Below are 27,098 nucleotides of genomic sequence, written 5' to 3' on the forward strand. Positions count from 1 at the left end.
TTCCTGCCAGGGACCTCTCCAAACACTTGTGAGAGATTCGGCCAAAACAGGGCTCCAACTACATGTATCGGTCTGATCTGGGGTGCAACTGCCTGTGTTGACCTAGTTGGGCTACAACTGCAGTACTGACTGCATCAGCCTAAGTGTGGCTATAACTACCATGGGGACTGCACTGGCCCAATTAGAGCTACAACTGTCATCGTGAATGTGCCTTCCCAGTCATGGCTTTACCTGATTCAGCTGAGCTGCCAAATCAGGGCAAAATCTCATTGTGTGGCTAGATAGAGCCATAGCATCTGGGCCTGCACCAGCACGTGAGCATAAGGGCTCTGTACACCACTGTACTGAGACACTTGGCCACGTGTATTGAGATGCAGGCTACGCCTGGCCTTCTATAGAGCCCCTGAGACTGTCTTCACTTGCTATGGGCCACCTCCTGCAGCAGGATGGTGAAGCCACTGCATCTGCTCAGGTAAGGGGTGAAAAATTAGTTCATTACCCAACTTACAACCATGGGTAAGAACCTTGATCAACATGAACCAAGAGCACATTTAACTTTTGGGGTAATTCACTCTACATCTAAGATTATCTGCATTCATGCTACTGCCTTCTTGGGGGACTAGCTATCAAAGGGTCATCGGATGGTATTAGTAAAGTGGAAAATAACAAGTGTAGTGCCACAAGGGAGAATTGTAACCAGGATCACTTTCCTGTATACTGGATTAAATAGTGTTGTAGTTTGTCCTGCTGTGTGATTAGAAATGCTTTAATTTCTTAAAAAGACAAGCACTGGTCTGGACATTGGGGTTATTGTGTCTCTTGGCTGATTGTTCGGTTCTGAGCTCGTGCACCCCATTCAGCCTTCCTGAAAAGCCTGTGACTGCTCGCCGTTGCTACCCTGAGAGGCAAGAGCGGGAAGAGTTGTATTTGACCCAGTTTGTAGACCCATAGTAGGAAGGGCCCCAGGACAAATTTGACAAATGACCAATCACCATGGTTGAAACTCAGTAGCCCCTGCCTGGCCTCTGGCCTCCAGAATGGGATCTGGCAAGGTCCATCTGAAAACATCCTCCAGAACAGGGTTCCTTAAGTTTTTTTGTTCTCCAGAAATATTCAAGGTCTCTTTCCATCTTTGGGCTTCGTATTTGCAAAACATCGCTTTTGAGCACATGTATTGATAACAAACTGCAATGTTTATACATTTAGAAAGCTGTAGGAAGTGAGTTACAGCTTTTTGGGCATTGCCTGATGAAAATTGCTGACGTATTCCTTAATTTCTGAATAAGTAATCAAAGTATGTTTTGTGCTAAGTGAGTTTGTCATCTTTCTAAAACTGTGAGCATCATTACCAGGTATCTCAGTGGGTGGTGTTGGACAGCCTTCTCAGGGATGCAAATTGTCTTCGATACACTGAATGCTTCCGTATAAGGGACTAGGGTATGTTGTCATGTTAACAGACAGGTTCTTGAGGTCCAGCTGGTTGCAGCAGGCTGCACCACCGTATAGGGCCAAAGCAAATCTGCTTCAGTTGACATCCATCAGAAGGGCAGCACTGACATAGTTTGTCATGGGCCACCTCCTGCAGCAGGATGGTGAGACCACCGCATCTGCTCGTGAGGACAACATTAGTGTTTGCACCTTTGTGTGTTGGTCATTCGCCGGGCTGTGCTTTCTTTTCTTAGGAGTTAGAGGTGAAATTGTGCTTCAGTTAGTGTAGTTTTCTTGTAAACGTCATATTGCTGTTCATGGTTATTCTTGAAGCTAAAGAAGATTTCATTGGTGATAAGTGTGGGAGAGATTCTATTTCCTGATAATACTGGTAGACAACCTTGGAAATTAGATTTGAAGGAGATTAGCTTTTGGGGGTTAGGTCTGGGTTCTAATTTGAAATATGGCTATCTATTTCTCCCAGGCAATTTGTAAGTGTAGGGTGATTTTTTTGTGAATAATATTTTAAAGTGCTGCATTCGTGTTATCTGTATACTGGTGAACTGCAGAAGGCCAGCTGTCAATCCATTTGGCTCTGTGTAGAGACTGCGCACCATAAGAGATCTGTTAGACCTCAAGATAGCTCTGTTTGGCACCAGGACAAGTGTCTTTGTTTTGATTCATTTATGTTGTTAGAAGGAGTAGAACAAGTCAAGAACTCAACATACAAGCAATGACCAACAGTGTCACATATTTCGTTAGGTTTAAGCAGGGCGATGATACATGAATCACTGTTATCTATCTTTCATATAACCTTGGTCAGTGTGTACCCCATTGCAAATTCCAGGCTGTCTCCCTGTCAGAAGACTGGCCGTGTTTCCTAACCTCTTTGTGATGCAAAGGAAGGATTTCTGAACATTGGATTACTTTTTTTTTTTTTTTTGCGCGTTATTTTCCCAAATTACAAACATTTTATGCACAATAGCGCATACAATTGTTTTGCAAACAGTATAGCTCGCTTCTGACAGGTCATTAATAATAACAGTTATGACAGTAATTGTAATGTAGACTCATAGTACAACTAGTCTAACACATTGGATTACTTGACTTATCCTGTGGTTGAACTTGGGTGGATCAATGTTGAAGTTGGTTTAATTATAGAAGTTACTGTGCACTCCAAAGCGTTGCTGCTTGGTGTAATAGCAGTGACAGCTTTCTGTTGCTCATGTTAGTAGAAAGGGTGACTGTTTTTGACATGAACAGATGCTGCCATGGAATCTCAAATGTCCTATTTTTGAAGGTTTTTACAAATATTGGGTATTACTCTACAATAGCGGGTGGTTATCTATTATAAAGAGCTAGCCATATGTTTACAACCTTAAAGATTTTCTTGTGGTGGTTGCTGCATTCTTTTAATTGTGATTAGAACGAGGCCTTATAAAATAGTCTTATTTTGTGCAAGTATACTGTTTTCCACTATTTTCCCATTAGAAATTTATAGTGCTGTTGTGAGAAATGCAATTACCAAAAATAGCATACATTACATATTTTAAATAATGTTTAAGTAAGCAAGTTTCATAGAGCTACAAAAAATAGTACAAACTGTAATTTCTTCACGGGTTTTACACCTGACTAGCCACAGTTGTATTCCAAGCATCTCAAGCAAACCTTTTAGTAATTTATTTGAAATGTTTGACGATAAAGGTGTGATGATGAGTACTTTCTTTTTTATGTTTTTAGCGGGAATATTGAAAATGTTTGAAATTCCAGCAGGTGCCAGGCATATCCATATAGAAGAAATGGAGGTCTCTGCTCACACCATTGGTAAGTGAGGCAATGAGTGACTATCATGTCCTCCGTAAGGTAACTGTTATTACACTCTGAATTCCATAAATCAAGTGATGGTGGGAAGTGCTGGATTGGGTTTCTTGTAAATCCTGGGTATATCAAGAGAGCAATCAGTTGGTGAGCTTACACATATGGGCTCTCCTAGGTACACTAATAAGGTACAATTAGGGAACAGTGAATTCTGAAATTGGTCTCTGTGAAAGTAAAATAGACACTGGACTGCTGAGGACTATTCTGAAGCCACCATCTTGTTTTAGCCAGGCCAAGAGTAGTGCATCTTGTGAGATGAGAGTTCCAGTTATCATTGATTGAATTACATCAATAATTATTTTTATACCAGTGAATGGTAACATCAATAAAATCTTTGTATTTTGATTCAGGTCCTAGACTACGATCTCAACCCACCTTCTGAATCATTCAAATCAGGTAGAAATGTGTCCATCGCTTGTTCATTTTATCAAAGCCAGAATAGAATTTGGGTACTCCGATGTGTACTGAGGTGGAGGGTTTAACCTCTTCAGTGCCCATGACGAGATAGTCTCGTCATGGAGCACGGTCGCGCTGTGCCCATGACGAGACTATCTCGTCATGAACCCCACCCACTAATAAAACGCCCGGCACAGGAGGGGGAAAGGGCGTGGCACAGAAGGGGTTAAGGGTATAGTATGAAGGTAGGTCCTGGGCGAAGAGAGGTGCTACCTACCAGGGCAGTGTGGTAGGCCTTTCAATGCCCAACATTTTTATATAAGGAATATCCATCATAAGGCCACATCTATTTTTATCGTACCTATGATGGAGTAAACATAGCCAGATAGACAAATCAAGACTCTAGAATTGTCTTAAGTCAGGGGGTTGTCTCAGGATCTTAGGTCCTTCTTTGAGGCTGCCTTAGGACTTTCATATCCTGAAAACATGTTATTTTGTAAGGATTTTGTCTAGTTTAAAACAGTACTGGGAGATTCTTAAGCCAGATAATGTGTTTCAAAAGTTGTCTTAATCCAGGTTGCGCCTTTCATTAATCATGTCCATCTTCCCTGTCTTTAGGGACAGTCCAAAGTGAGACATACATTTCAGTGTAAGTTAGAATCAGAACTGTGGGTAGGGTATAGAACAAGAAAGGTCTGCTTCAGGGGGTTAGTAAGCTCTTGAATCTGCAAGCAGACACATGGAGGCATTGAGTTCCATTTTGTCTGTTAGGTTTAATGGAGTTAGGCCAACAATGCATTTGCATGAGATGCCTCTTATTTAAAACTGTAGTCGAACGTCGATAGATAGCCACTGAAGTACACAGGGGCTTCTTTGAGAAACCAGCTCAGCGGAAGGTTCCGGATTTTTTTGTATTTGATTTATGCATTTGTGTGAAGATTGAAGAAAAGAGCATTGCATTTGTCAAATAACTGGGTAGTTATTGCCCCAAGCACAATTATCGTGTTGTGCTATGGAAAGACACATAAACGTTTCTCTACTATTTGTTTGAACTTTAGAGGATCTCGCCAGTTAGTGAATTTGTTGTTTTGAGGGAGAGCCAGAGTGAGAGAGAGATATTAAGTGAGACAGAGAGAGAGAGAGAGAGAGAGAGAGAGAGAGAGAGAGAGAGAGAGAGAGATATTCACCAGCCGTGTCTCCAAGTCTTTTGCTGTGGTTGTTGTATGGGCTACAGGAATGAATACTGAGATGAATTAAAACAATTCATAGAGTTTTAGTGGTTCTTGCGTAGAGTCATCAGTGGTGTATGTTAAATAAATTTCAAGCATCACTCACATAATTGATGGACTGAGGGCATGAGAACAATTAGCTTGTCATTTCAGCTTCAACATGCATGATAATGAAAGAACCTCGGGCCAGTAAAATAAGCGAGTGGCCTAACCACTCACTGCATCATGTACCATGGCAAGACTCTGTCTGCCTTTCATTTAAAAACAAAGTTGGAACAAGGTGCACCATTGAAATGGGAGCATAACCTAAAGTTAAAGGTCCAAAAAACAAAACTAATTTTCTGGTGTGCACTATATTGATTATTAGCCAAGTATATCTAGGATAAAGTACTCTCTGCTGTACATTATAAGTATATTGCAAGTCACTGAGGAGTTCCAGAAAGAGGAACAAGGCAGTAGATGGGGTATTTTAATCCGCATAATACAAGGTCACACCATTACCCTTCTCACAAACCACTTAAATTCTTGGTGGTTTGCTCTTTCATATGAATGAGATAGTATGGTTGCCAACATGAAGACTAAAATCAGAATATGTGGTGTGAAAAAGAGCAGCTGGTAATTTGCTGCTAAAAGATATTATTGAATCTGTTTAATGTAAATCAGATTAAATATATACTGTCGGTGGAGAATACGAAGAAACGTGCACAGAGTGTCTCTATCTTTCCTGTTATAATCTATAGCATGCAAAAAAATAACTTGTTGACATAAATAGCTTTTTTCTGTTCATTTTTAGAAAATGGTTTAGAAAAAGAAAATGGTAGTTTTTATTATCATTTAAACTGAAACTGTAATTATGCTATTACCTTAGGTGCTGGCTTTGACAGTAGACACTATGACATTACTAACTTATTACAGTTGAGCAGCTACATCATTTCTGTATCACAGGTGACTAGGCACTTACAATGTAATGTTTATAAGGACATTAAAGATTTTCTTTTATACAGGGATTGCAGGCTCCCATGTATTGTTTGTCAAATTTTAGACATAGGCAGTGAATTACAGAGATGTTTGTCACCAAGGTGTTCTGAGGGACATCACAGAATTGCCTATGACGTCCATCAGAGCCCTGAGGTGAAAAGCATTCCTGTAATTAACTTTTTACTTATCTATAATTTCGTGATTTGTATCACCCGAACTCCCCTGCCACTGCTTTCAAGTGCTACACATGGGTAGAGTAGTAATGGGGGAACCATACTTAACATGACCTATCCTCCCTGACACAAATGTGAAAAGAATACCCAACACACCACCACTCATTCCTGCCATCCTTCCTCCTCCTTCAGCTGTGTTTTCTGCTTTCAGTCAAAGCAGAACAGATGCTCTGTGCTGACAGGCTCCAAGTCAGCCCTGTCAGCCTGGCCTGGATGTTCTTTACTACATAGCAACAGTGGGTAATGAGTTTGTAATAAACTGTTGCTACGTCATATCAGTGAATTGCCACATTTAGAATCTGGTGTAAGCAACAGAGGTATCTTATGGAAGCAATGCATAACATTATTACATTATACTAGCATTATTTTAGTCGTGAAAACAAGAATTGGCAAAGCCAATACGTCTCGCCTATAAGAGCTATTGGCTTTGGCAATGTTTAGTAGCCGTGCTGTACGGCAGCAGTGTGTCTAAAACTAATTCAAAAAAGCACAATGACACAGCCAGGGCTAATGTGCTTTTAAAGTGCATTAGCACTGAATGCATCATAATCATCATTCTTTTTAGCCATGCTGCACAGCAGTCATGCTCATATACAGCATGAACAAAAGGCAATGACAGATCCAATAGGCTCAAAGGTGAGACCTTTTGGCTTTGTCAATCCTTGTTAGTTCTGGTTGCGACACCTCAGTGATTCTGAGCAAATCAGTTATGTTCCCCATGAGTAAAAAAGAAAACAAATATGACATTTTGCCAAAAATCCTATCACATATAGAAAGTAATTGCGTATCTGTCCATTTTGTAGTCTAAATACAAATGGAAACAGATAACATCTACTGTCACAATCAAAGCAGATAACGTGTTGTCACAATAAACATCCATTACAAAGGAGAACAGGGCTTCTTCAAAGAGTGTGTGGCAGATTCAACATAGCTACAAATTGCAAGAGGTTCAACAAGAATGACAGGGAAGAAGAAACAATAAAAGTAGTAACTCAATCACAGCATGATCAGTGGAAGGTTAGCAATAAAGCTGAATCAAGCTGATCTATACTCCAGCTGAAAGAAGAGAAGTAAAGCCATCATACACTGGCCAATTAGAAGGCAGCAAATAAGAGTGACAATGAAGACAATGAATGTTAAGCAATGGGCAGATTGCAAGCCCCTTGTTGCATACAATATCTCTCGTAAGCAAGAGCGCATCAGGGCATGCTCCATCGCAGGCGAGGCCTAAAAATGAGATGTGATTCCGGTTGCTATTTACCTGATAAAAGCCTTCCTTATACTTCGTAATTAGAACTGAATGGTCATGTAAACCAGACCACATTTTTTACAGGATAGAGCAGAGATCTCCAGTTTTGGTTTGAATCAAAGTTTATGGCACAAAGTGCATCAGCGGTACATGATGTATCAGTTGGGAACTGCCTGATGTCTTTAGGATTTGTAGTATCATGCACCTTCAATATTCATGAGTAATGAGTCCAAATTCCTTCTAAGAATCTTTGCTGTCTTGCTGCAACTACATAGATGGCACCAACAAGGATCTGCCAACCCCTGAAATGGAAATGGGGGAACATGCACCACAGTCTGATACATTCTCACCCGATACCCATAGCTGCCACTAATATAGAAGAACATGTTCATCATACGACATGTGTTCTATGCCAAAGGTTTCAGACAGACAAGTTCAGTATGTAAGCTTACGATAATTTGCGATTAATTTGTGAATTGCATTAACAACTGTAACAGTAATGCACTTTGAAAAATTTGACGTTTGCGTTTTTCCCTCAAAAGCTTGCCGCTGTGCCAAGCTGGCCATGTGAGGGGGAAATCCTTAGTTACAGCATTCCAAGGCATGCATATGTACACAACACACATTTACAAATACACACACACACATTTATATATCTGTATGTATACAAAAACACATGCACTCTCCCTGATTAAATCACCTAATGATGAACAATATTTGATGTGACAATCCTCTACCGTTCACATCTTCTTTTTATGTAAATCCAGTTTGTTAATGACATGTTATAATTGAAATAAAGCATAGCAGCATACTCTAGTGCCAGTTCTTTTGTTTTTAGAAATTGTATTCTGATAAATAATCCATTCAGCTATCCTTTCACAGCTGTCAAGAACCAGGCCACAGGCAACTTCATCCTCAATTCAAAGAGCAAAGACGTAAAGGCCAAAACATTCATAGAGGTGGGCCTGGAGTGGGAATACACCATTGAGAATGACAAAGAGAGTCTGAAAACTAGTGGGCCTTTACATGAAACCATTGCCATTTTGGTAAGTAATTTTTGGTAAGTGGTATCATCTTAATCTGTTCAATAAGGCATGATCTGGTGTGAGATTTGTATTACACTACATGTGCAAAACATAGATTTAAGGCAGGTTAATGTGATTTAGATGATACGTAAGATTTGAGTTGAACACACAAGAGCAAAATACACCTTTCAACAGAACGTCAGTCTTCACATAGCCTTCTTGAAATGTGACTAGGTCTATGTAAGACCAGCAGCTCTTCTGATAAAGGCCTGGCTTTAGAATCATGATCCTTCTGTCCTAAAGAGGGATTTTGTTTTTTAAAACACAAAAGTGAATGATCCCTACACCATAGGAGATATCTCTCATGATGTGGGGTTATTTTGCAGTTTTCACAGCCTCTTACAGCCAGATTTTACCAGGCAGTGAAGGACAGTCAAAACTGGCTATTTGACCGCCCACTCTAAATCGGGTGGGTGGTCTAATGGCCAAACCTCCGATGGCCCTTACTCTGTTGGGATGATGGAGAACTATGTCAGTGATGGAGATGGAGGAGATTATGTGACTAACATAATGAAGGTCCACCCCTCTTAAAATCTGGCAGGCAGAGCTTAAGTTTTGCGGAGACAGTATTCCATCACTTTTAACTCTTTGTGTGTCTTCTCCTCGCACTCTTAGTTCCCACCTTACAGTAGAGAGCACTAGGAAGTTTGAGATTTATATGGACAGACGCATATAATTAGCGAGGTTTCGGTTAGAATGGTGTATTATGAATAGTTTTGAAGTCCCCATTTTCACAAGAATAAAGGCAAGTGAGGAACAGTTACAAAACGATCAAATATAACTTTGGCATGACTTTAATGACATGTTTTTGTAGGAAGGCTTAAGAATTGAAATAGACACATAATAAGAGGAATAAAGGTTAGGGGGAATTTGACAAAAACTTCCAATTTTGTGAACACAAAAAACACATAGCCTTAGAGGAAATCCTTTTCTTTGTGTTAGAGTAGTCCACTCTCGATCTGGAAGTCATGGTATGAGACTGAAAGGAGCAGCTTCAGGAGTAACATTAAGATGCATTTCCAAGAAAAGGTACCACACTCATCGAAGTAGAATCCCAACAGAAATAGTGGAGATGTCACAGGAGTATTGGACAAGATTTGGGGTGGCATGCACTACCAATAACTCTGAGTAATCAAGGATAACATCTTATGAGACTCACAGTGTTGGTGTACCAACAGTAGGCACGGGTATAAGTAGACAAGATGGACTTGAATTTTCCATATCTGTTATAAAATTCCATTGCTGTCATGTTAATGCTGTGTCACTTTTTTTTCATATGTTTTTAATCACAATTTTGCAATTTCCCTTCTCTTTATCAAACTTCACATCAATTATCTATTCCTTCTATTTAGTTAATCTTCTCTTCTTGCTCTCTGCCGCTCATGTTCTATATGTTCTTTGTGATTTTCAGATTGTTCCTCACGAGGAGGACACAAAGAGCAGCCTACTCTACAAGTACATCATCCATGAGGACCTTTTGCCCATGATCGGAAACAATAACGTGTTGTTGGAGGAGATGGACACACATGCACATGAATGGGCCCTCAAAAGCTGGTCCCAATGCTCGAAAGCCTGCGGAGGAGGTTAGTTTTCAGGACTGTCTGTCAAAATCCCTTTCTGGAGCTATACCATGGAGGGCAGGAGGATGCACAAAGCTAAAGGTGTGACTAGAATTGAATTGATAATTTACAATCACAGTATGTAAACTCTGCTTTGATGGTTGAAACCCTAAATATCAATCCCAGAATATTGTTGGAACACAATATTGAGGACAGAATATAAAAATTATATATATTCACAGTTCAGTAAGTCTAGATTTTCTATACCTAACTCCTCATATATGTACCTAAGTGGTACATATATCTTTAAAGTACGTAGATGTGGAGTTAGGAATGTTAAATGTATACTTCCCTATAGGCACTTACTTTTCAATATTGTCCTTCAGGGTGCTGTCCTCAATATTCTTGTACCTAAATGTTCTGATGGTTCATAATCATCCTTGGGATCCTTTTGCTTTATATTGCCTGGGTCATTTGCACCATCTAAGTTACGATATTAGGGGTATATTTACAAGGAAATGACGGTGCGCGGAGCTGCAGCAAATTTTGAAGCACAAAACTCAGTGATGTGCTGTATTTACAATACGGCATACCCCAGTGTTTTCCCTAGTGCTGGCTCTAGAAATAGCTGCCTAGCACCAAAGCCGACACCCCTGTGCCATAGTGAAAAGGTGCCTGCGTTGCAGGGAAGGATTGATTATGTGCAATTTTCTACTTCTATGTGTAGTGCATTCTGTAGGACACATAGAAGTAGCAAATCACCATTATTTAATGATTGTTCATGTGCAGGAAGAGACTCCTTCCTGCGCATAAACAATCATAAATGGCATTTTGCTTTTTCTATGTGTGCTGCACAATGCAGCACACATAGAAAAAGCAACAAGCATTGGCATAGCCAATAGGTCTCGCCTTTGGGACCTTATATGTTTTTAGCCATACAATAATTAATGTTGTTGCAGTAAGGATATTGTGCTGCATACCTAAATACTTGTAAGGTCCGAAAGGCGAGACCTATTGGCTATGCCAATGCTTGTTGATTATTGGCATTGTGACTTGGGAAGGAAATTAAAATGTAATACTCGAGTAAAGCAGCAGGTTGTGCTTTGATTAAACAATCGCCCTTAAAGCAAATCTGCTCTATTCAGAACACCTAAGAATACTACAAATCTGGCAAATGCAAGCGATTTTGGACAATTTACGAAAAGGTGATTCAGGGCCATTCTTAACTATGACTGTGCTGGTGACCCCAGCAGTAGCAAAAACAGACCAGCAGCGGAGGCCTTAGAGACTTACGCTGAAGTCCCCTCAGCCAATCAGCGGGCAGCATTTTGCAACACAGAACATCTATCATGACAGCTCACCTCTTGTCCTGAAATATTCTAAAGAGGAAGTAGAGGGAGACGGGAGGAAGATTTAGATCGCTTGAATTTAAAAAAATACATTTAATTAGCCCATCAGTATTCCAATAAAGCTGCTTCACAGACATCAGCACTATGGTACATATAGTGACAGAGACGGGTGGGAGTCTAATGGGATACAAGTGATAGTGGAGACTAGAGAATGCGTAGACAAGCTACAGACAAAGTGCCAGCTCTACCGCACCCCCAGTCTGCAGCACTCATGACTCAGCCAGTACACTAATCTTGTTGGAAGAAGAGCTCCTCCGCTGCTGGTTCATGCGCTCCTCACGATCCGCCTCCCGCTGCTCTCGCTCCTTTGACTTCTTGTGCCGGTATTTCATCTCCAGGTGTGGGTGCTTCTCAGTGGGTTAAACAGCAGAGAAAGACAATTAAGAAGGTTACGTTTATTTAGACCGTAGTTTATTAAAACCACCATAAAAACAACCATTTCAAAATAATACAATAAATACACTTAAAAAGAAAATAAAACGCCCCAGAGGAAGAAGAACAAGCTTGCGCGCGCCTCGCGCTAAAAGTGGGAGGGGTGGGGGGAGTGCGAGAGCACACAAAGCGTTTCCCTTGCAGGAGCGAGCCACGGGCACCATGTGTTTGTAAGTTATTTAAAAACATAGGGTGTCAAGCTCGCTCCCGCAAGGCAATCGCCACACACGTGCACACGTTGCCATTGAAGGCAATGGAACGCGTGCACGTTTTTGGCTGAAAAGCCGAAACCATTCCAAAAGGTCTTTTTGCCTATGCAGCGCATGTGTTCTGCGTAGGCGAGACCTAAACACGAGGAGAAATAAAAGTATTTCTCCTCGTTGTGCCATTCTCATGCCTGCTATTGCATGGCATTCATTTTTGGTGCTGACTCAGATTCACATATCCATTTACATCTGGGGCAGTCTCGAAAAGCAATAGATGTTGTGGTGGAACGCCCACTGCAACACCCATTGCACGCCCCTTCCATGCAGACACCTGCGTAAAAGGGTACTATATTTACAAAGCTGCGTTAAGCCACAAAATGTGGCTTAAATCCACTTTGTAAATATGGAGCAGGGCATTGTGCCACCGGAACGTAAGTAAAAGTGACGTTCCGGTGGTGCAGTCCCCTTGTAAATATGTCCCTTACTTTTTAGCTAGGTAAAGGTGAAATTCCTGGAGTACTCCACCATTATTTTTCTTTCTATTTTAAAATGAATCTCAACTGGATACATGTGCAACAGTAAAGTGCACCCCCCAGTCACACTCATTCTCCTTCCCTTTTATGATGTAGATGTACAAGGTTTACCCCTTTTCTATACATGTAACAGTCAGATGCTAGAATTACTTGTTAAGAATGATAACGGGGGGAGCACTCACTGTGAAATATCATCCTTCAGTCAAGTAGTAAAAGACCACAGCAGCAAATCAGTAAAAGGCCAAAAGGTGGAATGGTAGACCTTTGCTAAATACTGATGAGGCCCCAAGAGAGCTCCTCAGGCACAGATTCACCTGCATCCTTTCATGATTAGGCTACCACTGTCCCCGCTGGACCGCGTTTAGACTGAGCCACAGCACTTAGAATAAATGACCTCTACATAGCTGCAGCCCAACATTACTGTGAACTGCTCGCTATCTGCATGTTGTGTCGCATGTCATCCATTGTGCTACTCTGCGCCATTTTATGTTGTTTTAGTGTACCACGATGCACTGTTATTTACTTTTTGCTCTTACTTACTGTTTCTGTTTGAGATTATTGAATAATGTCAATAAAATATAAAATACTGATGATGCAGGACCATAATGTACTCATGTGCATACTTCACTTGCAACATAATTTATTGGTGGCATCCTAAGAAATACAGTCAAAGAGCCTCATTTATGAGAAGTGACACATCGCTGTGTGAAAACAGCAATGCATCACTTCTCAGTGCACCCTCCTTGCGACATGATGGATGCGTCATATTTACAGTATGACGCATCATGTCGCAAGGAGCTACAGATACGTCAGTATTTCTGACATATCTGTAGGCGCAAAATCGACGCATTGCTGGAGTGTGTCACACAAGTGACGCAACTCCAGCAATGTGTCCTTTCACATGGGGCAAGCCCCATGTGAAAGGGCCTGCGTCAGTCTTACGCCTGCTCTGAGACAGGCGTAAGATATTGAAGCATTTGCACCCTAGAAGTAGCGCAGTGAAATCTCGTAGATTTCACTGCGTCCCTTCTACGATGCTTACTTACGTGGGAACGCCCACCCTGCATACATTATACCTGACACAGGTATAATGTAGCGCAGGGGTTTACAAAGTGACGCATCTACCTAGATGCGTCACTTTGTAAATATGGTGCAACAAGGTCCAATTTTTACGCCGCCGGTGCGTCACAAAAAGTGACGCACCGGCGGCGCAAAAGTGACACAAGGACTCATAAATGATCCCCAAAATTTCCAGCTCTGTCTTTCCGGTTTTTGGGAATAATTAATTAAAAGTCTGCAAGATGCAATTCTCTTATTTTTCATTTTACACTATTCATTTTGTGTGCTAGAATATCTAAGGGTCTAATGCCCAAAGATTACACTAGCAAGAACTGGCTGCAGATTGCACACTGACTTTTTGTGCATGCAATCTGAATTTGCGAAACAACCTATAGTTTGGTTCGCAAAATACAGAATTGAAGGAGGTTGCAGAACGAAATGCCTAATTAATATTCATTAGGCTGGTCACAAGTTGTGAGCCACTGTGATTGGCTGCAATCACCGGGATGGCGGGGACAGCAGACCACTATCCCTGTGATTGGAAAGCGGGCACTGTTCATTTGCCCCCTTCCCCCCTTCTTCCACCGAATTCCTAAAGAGAAATAGCTTTTAGGTGGCCTCTTCCCTTTCGTGAAACAGTACTGCCCAATTGGAGCGTCAGTTATTTGTGAATGTTTTGTAACCAGAATAATGGTTGCAAATAATTGATACACCAGGGTCCTAGTTGCTATTTGCTACTTGGAAGAGACACCCAGAACTCGCCCATTCAGACTAATGACCAGTGCTTAATTTGTAAAATATTAAGTGCCAGGGCTCTGACAAGGAGGCCACTGCAGCTTGCGCCACCCAGCACTCCTGTCATCACTGCCAAAACAACTACTAACCGTCTCTCTCGCATGTAAATGCGACAGTAAAGATTATCCCCAAAGATAAAGGAATGGCTGGGGTAGGCAGGTATTAGTAATTTTTTAATGTATATTGTTTCCCTAAACAGCTGTTAAACTGCTCCTCTCTAAATTACATGAGCAGCGCCACCTTGTGGCAGACTGCTTTAAGCGCGGTGTTGACAATTAGGTTCCGGAAACCAATTAAGTGCTCAGCACTGGAAAGCTCCGGCTCAAATTAGGCACTGCTAGTGACTCGGAAACCTTTTCTAAACCCATTCAGCAAGTTGGAAAAACTTTTCAGAATTGCTAAAACGTTTATGTACATTAAAAAATACCAACCAGACGCAATCCTTCCTAGTTAATGGATTGAAAGGTTTACGACCTGTATAAAGCTTGTACATCAACCTCGTGTTCTCTTAACAGAGTGAGTAAATAGCTCTGACAGCACAGATTTTCTATTTGCTTTCTAAGTATTTGTTTACAAGTGTTTTGGTTTTATGACCCCAAATATGCAAGGTAAAGTAAAAAATCTGGCAATTTTAGACTTCTGGGTTTCTTCTGTGTGCCTTGTTTGAAACGTGCATGGTTTGTTTGGTGGATTTAAAAATATATACTTGTTAGAAAGTAAATATTTCATGTCCTGGGGGTCTGGCAGGAAATATAGGCGTGACTGACTGAAACTAATTCTAAGGGATTCAAACCATGATTCTCGTTCACATGTTGGCAAAGATGGAAAATATATAGTTGCTGAATTGTTTAGCATTACCTTCTCCATTAACCTGCTCGACAGTGAGTGGTTGGATGAATGGCCTTTGGGCCTTTAAAGCAATTTCTGTTTTGCTTTACTGAGAAGCCAGATTTGAAATCAAAAACTTTAAACCTGATATACAGTGGAGCATTTTCCACTTTTGCAACTATGCTTGGTGTAAAAAAAATGCTGTTTTAAAAGTACACGTCCAAGCATGAACAGGCATTCGCTTGAGTAAAAACACCTGCTGGCATAGTCATAAAGCTAAACAATGCAGTGTTACTGGTAAATGCGCAATTGTCTGTAAACCAGTGCTGCTACCATGTCACAAATTGCTAAATGTCTCTGTAAAAGCCTTTTCGTGTCACGTGGACACGTTTCAACATCTGCTTGCTTTTAGTGCACCATCTCTTTGCATTCTAGAGCTTGCAGTTTCGCTGACTGCATTTACATGATGGACTTGAAGCTCCTGGCTTGCAAAGTTATGTTAACTAAGTGGCTGGTACTGGCTGCAGGTATCACATGAGTGTGTAGATTTACTGTCCTGGTTTCATTGTTTGCACTCCTCATCTTTCACTTTTGCTGTTCTATTTATAAACAATGGGCTACAGCTCCCAAATGTATGAAGAAAAACAGGTCAAAATGATCAGTCTTGTCTGACATGAGACTGTTTGTGATTGCTGTAAACAGAGCAAGAAAATCGTGACACATAACAAAAAATGCTAATTAAACTATGTTAAATGTGCCTTGCATACAAGCACATTAAACATAATTTGTGCCATCAGCTGCAAAACATCCTTGTTTTCAGTTATTCCATGTCCAAAGCAGAAATATACAAAGCAGAGCCCAGTTAAAATTCACAACAAATCCCATGCGGAAAGCACCAGCTTTTGGCATGGGTGAGCTAGGCTCTGTCCCACGGCGCCAATCTTCAGAGGGGAGCGCAGAGCTGCCTACATTAAGGTCCTGCAGACACAAGTGTCCCTCTCACTTGGCTCCAACAATTTAACTTAAACTGCTTTAATAATTTTTTTTGTACTTACCACAGAGGCTATCTTCCAGTCCATTAAACCCCTTCCTTCCCATCTCCTTCTCTCCACCATGCACCTATGACCCCATCAGCTCCACCAACAACATCTCAGCACTAGCATAGTGGAGCTCAGCTGCGAGTGAATCAGGCTGGTTGGGGATGTGCTGAGAGGTTTGTGATTAGAGACCAGTCACTGCTTTGATGTAATCTCCCACTCAGCGACCAGTGAACACCACGGCTTAAATTTGACCAGGTGGTGTCCTATGCTCAGAACCGGCACTTAATTGTAACCACCGGCACTTATGACAGTCTGCCACATGGTGGCACTGTCTATGTTATTTAGAGATGAATAGAACAACAGTTGGTTCTTAATTCAAAATACATTAAAAACAATTATTACCTGCAGCCTGAATTGTCACACTTGTAGCAGTGTGATGTCTAGTAGCTGTGCAAATGAAAGTGCCGGGCCCATAAGTCCTGGACCTATTCTAGAATCACAAACCAACGTTTCTTTTTAGCAGCATGAAAACGTAGAGGGGAAAAAGTCGCTATTAATGCCTATCAATTTAACAGGAATTACTCTGGTCAAATAGTAACCACAGACAACTACCTAAGGTTAGCTAATTTATTACGAAGCCAAAAATAATTTGACATAAAAACACCTCAAAACGAGAGTGTAAAAGTACATCGGAATCAGCATAAAGCCAAACCTACGGATCCCATGTAAGCAATGTACCATAAACAAAACGATTAATTCAAGAAATAGGATGCAGAGGATCAGAAAGTATGAGTCCAAATTTCCCTGTATCGAGGGTTGATGAATATACAGCATCAATCTATCCCTACACTAGCGCTAATATGACATCCCTACTTAAGCATCTTCATGAAAAGGGATAAAAGGTGTCAGCATGTGGAGTCTTCCTAAGAAGTCTCTCCACCATCGATCTGACCAACAGCATAAAGCTATCGAGACAGAGCTTGTGCTAAGATGCGCTCTCTCAGAAGGGAGAAAGAGAAGTAGGCACTTTCCCTACTTTCAACATCACATTATTACAGGTAAACTTCCCAAGAGTCCTTGTGGGTGACGCCATCCACTCTGGACATCGTCCCAACTGTAATTTTCCACGGGACCGCAATGTTCTTCTTCTCACCAATTTCTGCGCTTAGTTCCCAAGCCTTCTCCTGTGTGAAGGACAACAGCCTTCTCTTATCGATTCAGACCAAACGATGTAACTTTTTGCCTTCTTGCCTGATTAGTAAAACAAATACATTATTCTAGCTAACATGAGTGCTTCTTTCCCCTGCAATGCAAAATGTAAGAAGGAACAAATTCTACAGCGCACATAAAATTCAGCTATTAATTCTAAAGAGAGAGCTTCCAGGGAAAAACACATTTCAGGCCAACAAAATTCGGCTAACATAAGAAAATGGCATGCAAGCTTTATGAAATTGCCTGAAAAACTAAGGCACGTTCCGTTAATATTTCAACCTGCATGTAAACAACAAATTAATAAATACATTTAATAAATGAATGGTTGTCAGTTGCACAACACGAGTATTCACGTTAATGTTTTCTACTAGTTACATTCACTTTCTACGTTAATTCTTCATGTTACTATTCAATGGCCTAAATACATTACATTTCATGTTATTACATTTCAAGATTCTAACACTTCACAATAATACGACAAAGGATTATATGCGGGTGCGCTCCACACTTGTGATTATAATGCACCCCTGCAAACAAAATGCGGTTTCCGCCACATCACAGGTTCTGTCATTGGCAGCAGTGGCAATGGGTGGTGCAAGCTGCGGTGACCTCCTGAGGAGTGCCCTGGCACTTATTGTTTTCCAATGTAAGCACTGGTGAAAACAAAATAGGCCCCCTGCTGCATCTTTTATTAACCAGCAGCAGCGAAGGAGCAACATTTATCTCCGCCCATGGTGCTGTCCAAGCAAGGGGGCGGTTCTGTTTGCGGTGAAAATAATGTAAGGTGCAATGCATCATGGGTGGTAAGTGCAGCTTCAAGGCTACCGTGAGAAATGCATCACAAACGCATTACAGTGCCAACAAATTCTTAAATTAGTTCTCTGGGGGAAAACAAAAACAAAGCTGAGGTCGCAATCGTACTCGCACTGCTCAATATCCAGTATAAAGAAAATGAGATAAGCGGGGACAATTTTCTTATCTTCAATGTGTCAGGCTTTTGGTCACGTGATCCCAAACGTTTTACTTACTTAGGCGCATATCAGCAACAACCGGCGATAATTATCGCTAAGCGCACTTAGCGCTAGGATAATTATCGCCGGCTAGCGTGGATTTTTATCGCTGAGATAGCGTGCTATTAGCAACGCTTATCTCAAAAGCGATAAAAATCCACACGCTAACTGCCTAACGTGAGATTAACGCTGGAAACCAAGCGATAATCTCACGCAATGTGGCGTTAGCTTGATGTTAGGGACTCACAAACTTAGCCATGATATCCACCTTCCATAGGATATCATGGCTAAGTCAGTCCTGAAGCAGGCATAAGGAAAGTAGCGATAACAGGGGTTATTTCTACTTTTCTTGCCGCTATGCTTCATAGCGTGGGGCTTGATGATAGGAGACATGTCGCTTAGCGACATTTCTCCTGTCATGTCAGGTCAGGAACACCCACTTTGCATCTCATTAGAGATGCAAATCTGGGCATTAGGAATTCCTATGCTAACGCAAGTTTTCACGCGTCAGCATGAGCTTGCTAATTAGGCGATAAAATTATCGCCGCTTTTTGGCAGAAAACGGCCACAAAAGCGGCGATAATTCTATCGCCTCGCCTTGCTGATATGCCCTCTAATGCCCGTTACGCCGGCTGACATGTAGGGCAGCCACAAAGGACCGCCGCTACTTCTGTCTGTCTTGGGCAAGTTTTTGTACGGTGCCCCAGGGGTTCAGGTTCTTCATCTATGTTTCCAGTTGGCTCCGGGTGTGCTTTTCCCTGGCTCTCTTCCGTTTGCCTTCTGGGGCTAGTGAGAGCTGTACTCTTTTTTATTCTTAGTAAAACTTCATACTCCGTACACTAGAACAAATAAAAAGTAAAAATATAGGTATCCATTCATTAAAATACAGTTCAAGTGAATACCATGTTACACTGCCACGTTTAGCCGCTAGATGGCAATCTCATCGCACAAACCCTGTGGTAACGTAACGGAAGAGGAGAAAAAACAGTATGAGAGAAAAACAAACAGGTCTCAAGTGAGATAATTATATTGATTCCAGAAACAGCACGTAGTATGCTCCCCACTAATCCCATATAAAATATAAAACTTATAAAACTGAAAAAAACAATGCTAAACGCCCTCTAACTGTATGAATACGAATTGTCCCATGTAATGATTACTCCACCTTGAAGTCAAGAAACCACATTTCAGGGTGTTGTGCAGAGTCTAGAAACAAACTAAGAAGCGTTGTTAGAGCCTGCGTTTCTGGCCATAATGTGTTAATGAATGCCAACAGCACTGTTGTATGCTGCCTTTGCATGTTTTCCCATATTCAAGCCAAACCTATTGGCTTTGTCAAAAGCGCCTCTTCTACATTTCATGGGTAAGGTCGGGTCTCCAAACGCAGACACACGGATCCATCCACTTACATCAAGCCTTTGTCTTTTGCATTCGGGGATTCTTCTGGCAAGAGCCGACCAGATTCCCCATATGTATCATTATTAAGTAGATAAAGCTGAGGCTGCCAGGTGCTTGAATACCCTTGAAAAGATATAAACTGAATTTATTTTTTGCTCTCTTTTAGGCATCCAGTACACCAAATATGGCTGCAGGCGGAAGGGTGATAACAGAATGGTGCACCGCAACTTGTGTGACAATGGGAAGAAGCCGAAGCCCATTCGGAGGCGCTGTAACCTGCAGGAGTGCTCCCAGCCGGGGTGAGCTGAGCGCAGATTTTGGGGCACCCGTAGCGGACTAGGGAGGCGGGGGTCATAGAGTCACTGCGATCTTCTGCCTTTTTAGGGTGAGCCTGGGCAGCACATGCGCGGCTCTGCGAGCCATGCTGTATTAGAGTATGTACGTGAAGCTCCGCCCACTCTCGGCCCATAATTTTAATGGCTTGTGTCATTGTCCTTTGTAAATGCTGGCTTCTGATTAGTTAATAGGCTTGTTAGTCCCTCCTTAGTACCGCCTTGTCTTCATATGTAACCTCCCATGAGGACTTGCCCTTTTACTTCGGTTGTTACACGGTACATCTTCTTTAGTCTGTAAGCACTATTTTCTTGATATTAATCTCAGACCCCTCCTTCAACATAAAAAAGGCGCCGTTATTAACGACCTATTATTCTTCCCTACTAAAATGGCTAAATGGCGCAACACCCTTAATAACGTGCTGAAGGTACAGGAAGTAAGAAACATTCCTCACGGCATGAAGATGCTAACATCACCCTCTCGAAAACTAAAAGCTACACTGAATATAACATGCTACAAGAATGGCACGGTTCTCATACAAGCCGCCAACAAAGATCTGGAACGTTTCGACGAATATTTCTCAACCTTGATAGAACAAGCCCTTAACTGCCCTCACTCAAGAAACCTGCCAAATAGTAATTCGCAGTCCACCTCCCAGCACAGGTTTCAATCTGCCAGGACAGAAAACATCACCACTATTGAGCTCCAACAATCGAAAATGGAACCCAGAAGCTCCGTAGCTAAGAGTAACAGCCCACAAGTACCTAAATCCAATTTATCCCCTACTAAACACAGACCACATAGCTCTGAAGCCAGCATTAAAATAAGTCCCAACTCTATATTTGATAAAGTCGTTAGGATGGAGCCAGCAAGCACTGACCAGGATAACTTGACAAGTACTCGGAGGTCAGGCTTCAAGAAATGCGAAACAGCAACAAGACATAAGGAAATATGCAAAGATAAACCCAACAGTAGCCCAAACCTTCAAGAAACAACCCATCCCAACATACCTACAGAGTCACCCAGACTACCTCCGGTCGCTCAGCAACCTAGCATGGAGCCTGATAACCTCTGTTCTCCTCATCCCAGTACGGAATATGATGATAACCTCAGCTTCCAATCAAGCAAGACCTACAAAGCCAGGCAACTAGCTATCAGGGAAATGAAAAACTTACTGCTCTTATCAGTTAAATGTCTTTCAAAACTGGAGCGCCTACATAAATCCGATCATGATACCTATAATACATTAAAGTCTATCCCAATGGCAATGACAAACAGACCATACCGCTCTCGCAATAAACTCAGATATCTGAAAGACATTGACTTACAAACCCTTGTGCTGTCATATGAACCGTCCACAATCCTGCCACCAAGTTAGGCGAACATCGCATTCAGTGAGTCCAATTACCGCAAGCAGAACTGCAAAGACTAGCCTCAGAATGCCAAACTTCAATAACCTAAAAAATTTGATACTAATTCCCGAAAAGCAAAAACCATTACTGATCAAACCACAGAAACCTATTTTGTGTCTACTACTCAACTGTCGGTCAGCAAAGAAACATGCCACTAACATAGCCGACCTCATCTTAAACCAGGAAATAGACGTAACCATCCTAACAGAGTCATGGCTCTCTGATTCATCCTCCCCATGCCTAGATCTATTAGTCCTCCCGAACTATTGTATCGTGAGACTAGACAGACCAAATAAAAAGGGCGGTGGTATAGCCTGTATACATAGATCTGACATAGCCATTACGAAAATACAATCAGACCTCTTAGAGTCATGGGAATATCTTGGGCTGACATTAGGATCCTTAAATAACCAGATTTCAAACTTCATGCATTTTACCACCCTCCCGGTAATAACACCATGTTCATAGACCAGCTGATAGAAATTATCACAGCGAACACGACTCCCCATTCTAATGATATTTTCATAGGAGACTTCAATCTTCACTGGGAGGATCACACTGACAATCAGATCAACCTACTCAAAACCTTCCTCGTAGAGCAATCGCTGGTTCAAGAATGCCACCTACCAACTCATTTGAAAGGCTCTACCTTAGATTGGATCATCTCTAAAGAAAAAGCTGTCGATAAAATCGAGATCATCCCTTGCTACTGGTCTGACCATCATATCATTACCTTCCAAATACCCCACATAACAAAGAAAATCTCCTCACAGCCAATACAACCCAGAAAATGAATTTGCAACACCAGAGGGCTTAATATGGAAATTCTCGCAGCACGCTGTGTGAAAGAACTGCAACCTCCCAATAACCTGGAAGACGTCAAGGATCTCACGAATTACTACAATAATACGATGACGAGCATAATTGAGGACCTAGCCCCATTAAAACTTAAAAGGATCCCAAAGATAAAAACCCTTGGTTTAACGGATCCCTCAATGAAGAAAGAAGATCACTCAGACTCACAGAGCGGAAATGGCAACAACACCCCTCCTCACCACATTTAATCCAACTAAGACAGGCCAGAAAGGTCTACAATAAAAGCATTCTAAATTCAAAAAAGACTTCCTTAGAAAAGAATTGGATAATGCAAAAAACAGACCGAGGAAACTCTTCGAAAAACTAAAAGACCAATCCAATAAAACTGCCAAATCTGCACCAACAGTTACAAAATCTAACATAAACAGCAAATAATTCTCCTCCTTCTTTACAGCCAAAGCCATCTCAATGGAGGTGGAGCTCAAAAAGGCAGCGGATTGCCTTTCAATCAAAAAGAATACCCCAGCTAAGCCTCAAGCTAAATCAATGCTGGAAAGGCCTAAAAATGATGCTTTATGGACAAAATTCAAGCCTGTCTCTGACACAGATATCGCAAAGATTATCTCGACCATAAAACCTAACAATCATTTCAACGATCCTCTACCCGCAAAGTGTTGGTCTACTATAAACCATCTGCTCATCCCCTCTTGGACAAAGATTATTAACGCTTCACTAGCGCAAGGCTCACTACTGGACTGCCTAAAAACAGGGCAAGTCACTCCAATTTTTTTAAAAAACAACAGTGAACCCCGCAGACCTGAACAATTACAGACCAGTAACAACAATTCTTATACTAGCCAAAGTCCTGAAAAAATGTGTACAACAACAACTGAGTCAACACATCTCTGAATTCAAACTGCTGAATGACTTCCAATCAGGATTTAGACCAAACCATAGCACTAAAACAGCAATTCTGCACATCGTGGATGATGCTCTACTTGCCCTCGACCACAACGAAACTTGTCTCCTAATCCTGCTTGACACGGTAAACCATAACAAAATACTAGATCACCTGAAAAAAAGGTTGGGCTTAGAGGGTATATTTCAAAGGTGGTTCAGTTCGTTCTTAGAAAACAGATCGCAAGAATTCATAGCAAGCCAATCTTTATCTGCTTCATCCAGAAATGTTAAAGACACACAATTGATGGACGGAATTCAGAACCAATCAAAACATTCACCCCCAGTCAAGAGTTCTGGGTTAAATACATCATTCCTTTGCTCACCATGCCACCCCAGTTTAGACCTGGCCATATGCAAATCAGTCTTGGCCCTGTGCCTCATGGGAACAGTCCAGCCCAAACTGCCAAGCCAGGTCCTCCCTGGACCGGAAACAAGCATCCTAGGACCGGTTTCGGGGTTTCACCCCTCTTCAGCTAGGATAGCTTGAATCCAGTGGCACAGTCATCCAGAAATGTTATCGGAGTACCAAAGGGCTCAACATTATCCCCTGCTCTATTCAACTTGTACGTAGAGCCACTCACAGAAATTTTACAGCAAGCAAACATCTCCTTCCACATGAACACTGACGATACACAGCTTTACATCAAGATCACATCGATAGATGAGATCGGTATCATGAACCAGGCATTAAAGAAAACCGTCCATTGGCTAACTAGTAATCACTAGAAGCTTAACCCACAGAAAACTGAATTCCTCTTGATTTCTCCCCAGAAAAGCACCACGAATATCGCGGAATGGACCAAATTAATCACAGCGCTAAACTGTACTCCGAGGATTGTAGATTCAACCAAATCCTTGGGCATTATGCTAGACAAAAACCTGAAGATGCTTGCACATATCAACACGATGGCAAAAACGCCCTCTTCCATTTAAGCTACCTCAGAAAACTGAAACCTTTCATAAGTAACACAGACCTCAAAACTGCAGTCCAGGCACTAGTCATTTCAAGGATCGAGTACGGTTGCACAACACTAGCTGGTCTTCCTAAGATTTCAACAGCTCCTCTTGAAGCCTGCCTCAATGCAGCTACAAGACTTATAACTGGATCCATGAAATTCGACCACATCACCCCTCATCTGAAAGCACTCAACTGGCTGCCCTACAAAGCAAAAGTACAGCTACAAATGGCATGTATCACCCACAAAGCGATACATTACAATACCCCTAGGTACCTAGCTCAGAAAATCACTCTATCAAGAGGATGCCGGACTTCCCGGAATCGTGGAATGCTATTACTGAAACCGGCCCTCTTCCGAAAGAAAAGAACATATGACCGAGATTTCTCCAGCGCAGCACCAAGAATTTGGAACGCTCTCCCCCTAATATTCGAAAAATCGCATCCATCGCGGCTTTTAAAAATGCAGCCAAAAGCTTTCTCATGAGCAAATTCCTGCCATTAACTCCAGCAGTCGTGACATTAGTAGAGGACCTTCTTGTTTAATACACACGCTACCACACAGTGACCAATACCGTTTTTTTTTATTTTGCAAATTTGAATGTCAAGCGTAAATGTTTCTCCCACTTTGCAATGTACAACTAACTTAATTTTTGACTTTGTAGCTTAACTGTTGCTAGTAACTTACTGTATACTGATCAGGTTTACTGAAACTGCAAGGTGTTCATGTTGTTTTAAGGGGAACGTTATGTGAATGTAAAGCGCTCTCATACCCTACTAGGGTCAAGTTCACGCTATATAAAACAACAAAAATAAATAAATACATTTTACAATGCGAATAGCTCAAACTCGTGTAAATGCGAGACCTACCGCATTACAAATGCTTGTTTTTATTATGTTGTTAGAGTTTTTGTTATGAAGACATAGCCTCACTGGGTGTTAAACAAAGGACATGACGTCCTCCCCACTACTCCTGTCTCCAACCATGCATGCTCAGAACCCTAACCTTTAAACAAAATATCAGGTTGGACAACCCTGTGTGGTAACCACCCAAGTGAACTATGTTCCTAAGAAATACCAGGAGGGCCATGCACGCCGCCAGCTTACTGAAAACGTTTAACTGCGCATGTCTCTCACTGCTTTTCATCCAACACACTTCTAATCGCTGCACCACGTAACATGATAAACGCACCTCAGTGGTCATCGTGCACATTATCGAAACCCTTTCGCATACATATCAAAAACAAAGTCAGCACCCTTCCAGCCACACTTCCTACACACAGAAGCTGAGCAAAGTAAGCCTATTTTGATAAGCTAGCGCCCTGGGTGTGGGCGGAGAGAAATTTGGCACCCTTGCTGATGGTAGTGATTGATGGTAGTGATTTAAATGAGGCAAAGGGGGGCCCTTTTGTGTTCACTGGTCAATACCTGAGCAGGGACTGGCCCCTAAACACAAACATCCATAGACTCCCCCCCAGCGCACCTCATCACCTATAGCTTAGCTGCCTCAAGCAGATGATAGTTTTGTTGATGTGTGTCAGCAAGGATCAGTGGTTGAAGGGAAGGCATGGAAGGGGTCAAAGGGGTTTAAAAACATCTCCTGCAGATGATAATAAAGGATTAAAACCACTTAAAACTGGCAAATCAGACAGAAATTAACAGACAGGGACAAGGACAAGGCTGGAGCAAGTTGAGAAGGGCACTATTGTTGGCATAACCTTAATGCCACAGCTCTGTGCGCCCCTCAGAATATTGGCGACCTGGGCCCTGGTCGCCTATCCTAAAGGCCGGTCCTCAGTGCCCCTCAAAGGGAGTGTAAGGGCTACATAAAGGTTGCAATGCAACACAAATACCTGCAGAGGGATGCCTGTCACAGATGCACAACAGTTGTTTGCTAGAGCTGAGCAGAATAGAGATTGTAATATTGTAGACGCAATTGGAGGGATTTATAAAGTTCAAGACTTAAGGATGCACAAGCAGGTAAAACTGGGCAAATGGCAAGGAGAGGCGTGGAAGGGGCTCTGGAGCAGAAGCTGTGGCCTTGCTGAAAGAGAAGCAGCCAAGTTGGTACAGAACTTGTTCATTATATGAGCACAGTTCCAATACAGTGCAATTACATGCTCTTTGAAGAACAGTAAGGGATTAATATTGAAGCCCAGGAAATTGATATTGGTTGAATGTGCAGCTTAGAAGCCACTAAGTTGCTTCTTGAATCTCGCCCATTGCCTCCTTTTATGAGCTGAAACTCTCTCTTCGTTGGATTTACGAACATCTGTGGGCATCCACCATCGATGATGTCTTGGCAGAGTCTTCGCATGTTCCTTGTCAATGCTCTAAATAACTTTGAACTATAACTGTGGATTATTGAGTCTTTCTGTAGGGCAATATCTTATTAGGCCATTAGGACCCCTGGGTACCATTGCTTGACCCGTTAGTACTCTATGTTTAAGTACAATCTGAAGAGCATTAGAAAGAATTGTGCCTGAATGCGGTTTCCATAAGTGATTAGGAGGGGGATTGAGTTGAGTTAATCTTGACAAAATGTTGTGTGGGCGTACGAAAGGTGAATATACTGATAACCATGTGAGATATGCCCTTGCAAGACAGAAGGAGAGTAGGACTTGGTGGTTGTGATGACCTCAGCCACTGTTGAAGAATTTATGTT

General features: G+C 41.8%; 1 protein-coding gene across 1 annotated transcript in view; it reads left to right on the forward strand.

Annotated features, from left to right (window-relative positions):
* Positions 1–27,098, forward strand: part of ADAMTS14 (ADAM metallopeptidase with thrombospondin type 1 motif 14) — a 446,572-nt gene that overhangs the window by 392,258 nt on the left and 27,216 nt on the right. The window contains exons 15-18 of the mRNA XM_085603877.1: positions 3,169–3,252; positions 8,274–8,437; positions 9,888–10,059; positions 20,124–20,256. Coding sequence (XP_085460003.1) covers positions 3,169–3,252; positions 8,274–8,437; positions 9,888–10,059; positions 20,124–20,256 — 553 coding nt within the window. The remainder of the gene's footprint in view (positions 1–3,168; positions 3,253–8,273; positions 8,438–9,887; positions 10,060–20,123; positions 20,257–27,098) is intronic.

This window comes from Triturus cristatus, chromosome 1_2 (genome assembly GCF_964204655.1).
Source record: "Triturus cristatus chromosome 1_2, aTriCri1.1, whole genome shotgun sequence".
In the NCBI taxonomy this organism is placed as follows: domain Eukaryota; kingdom Metazoa; phylum Chordata; class Amphibia; order Caudata; family Salamandridae; genus Triturus; species Triturus cristatus.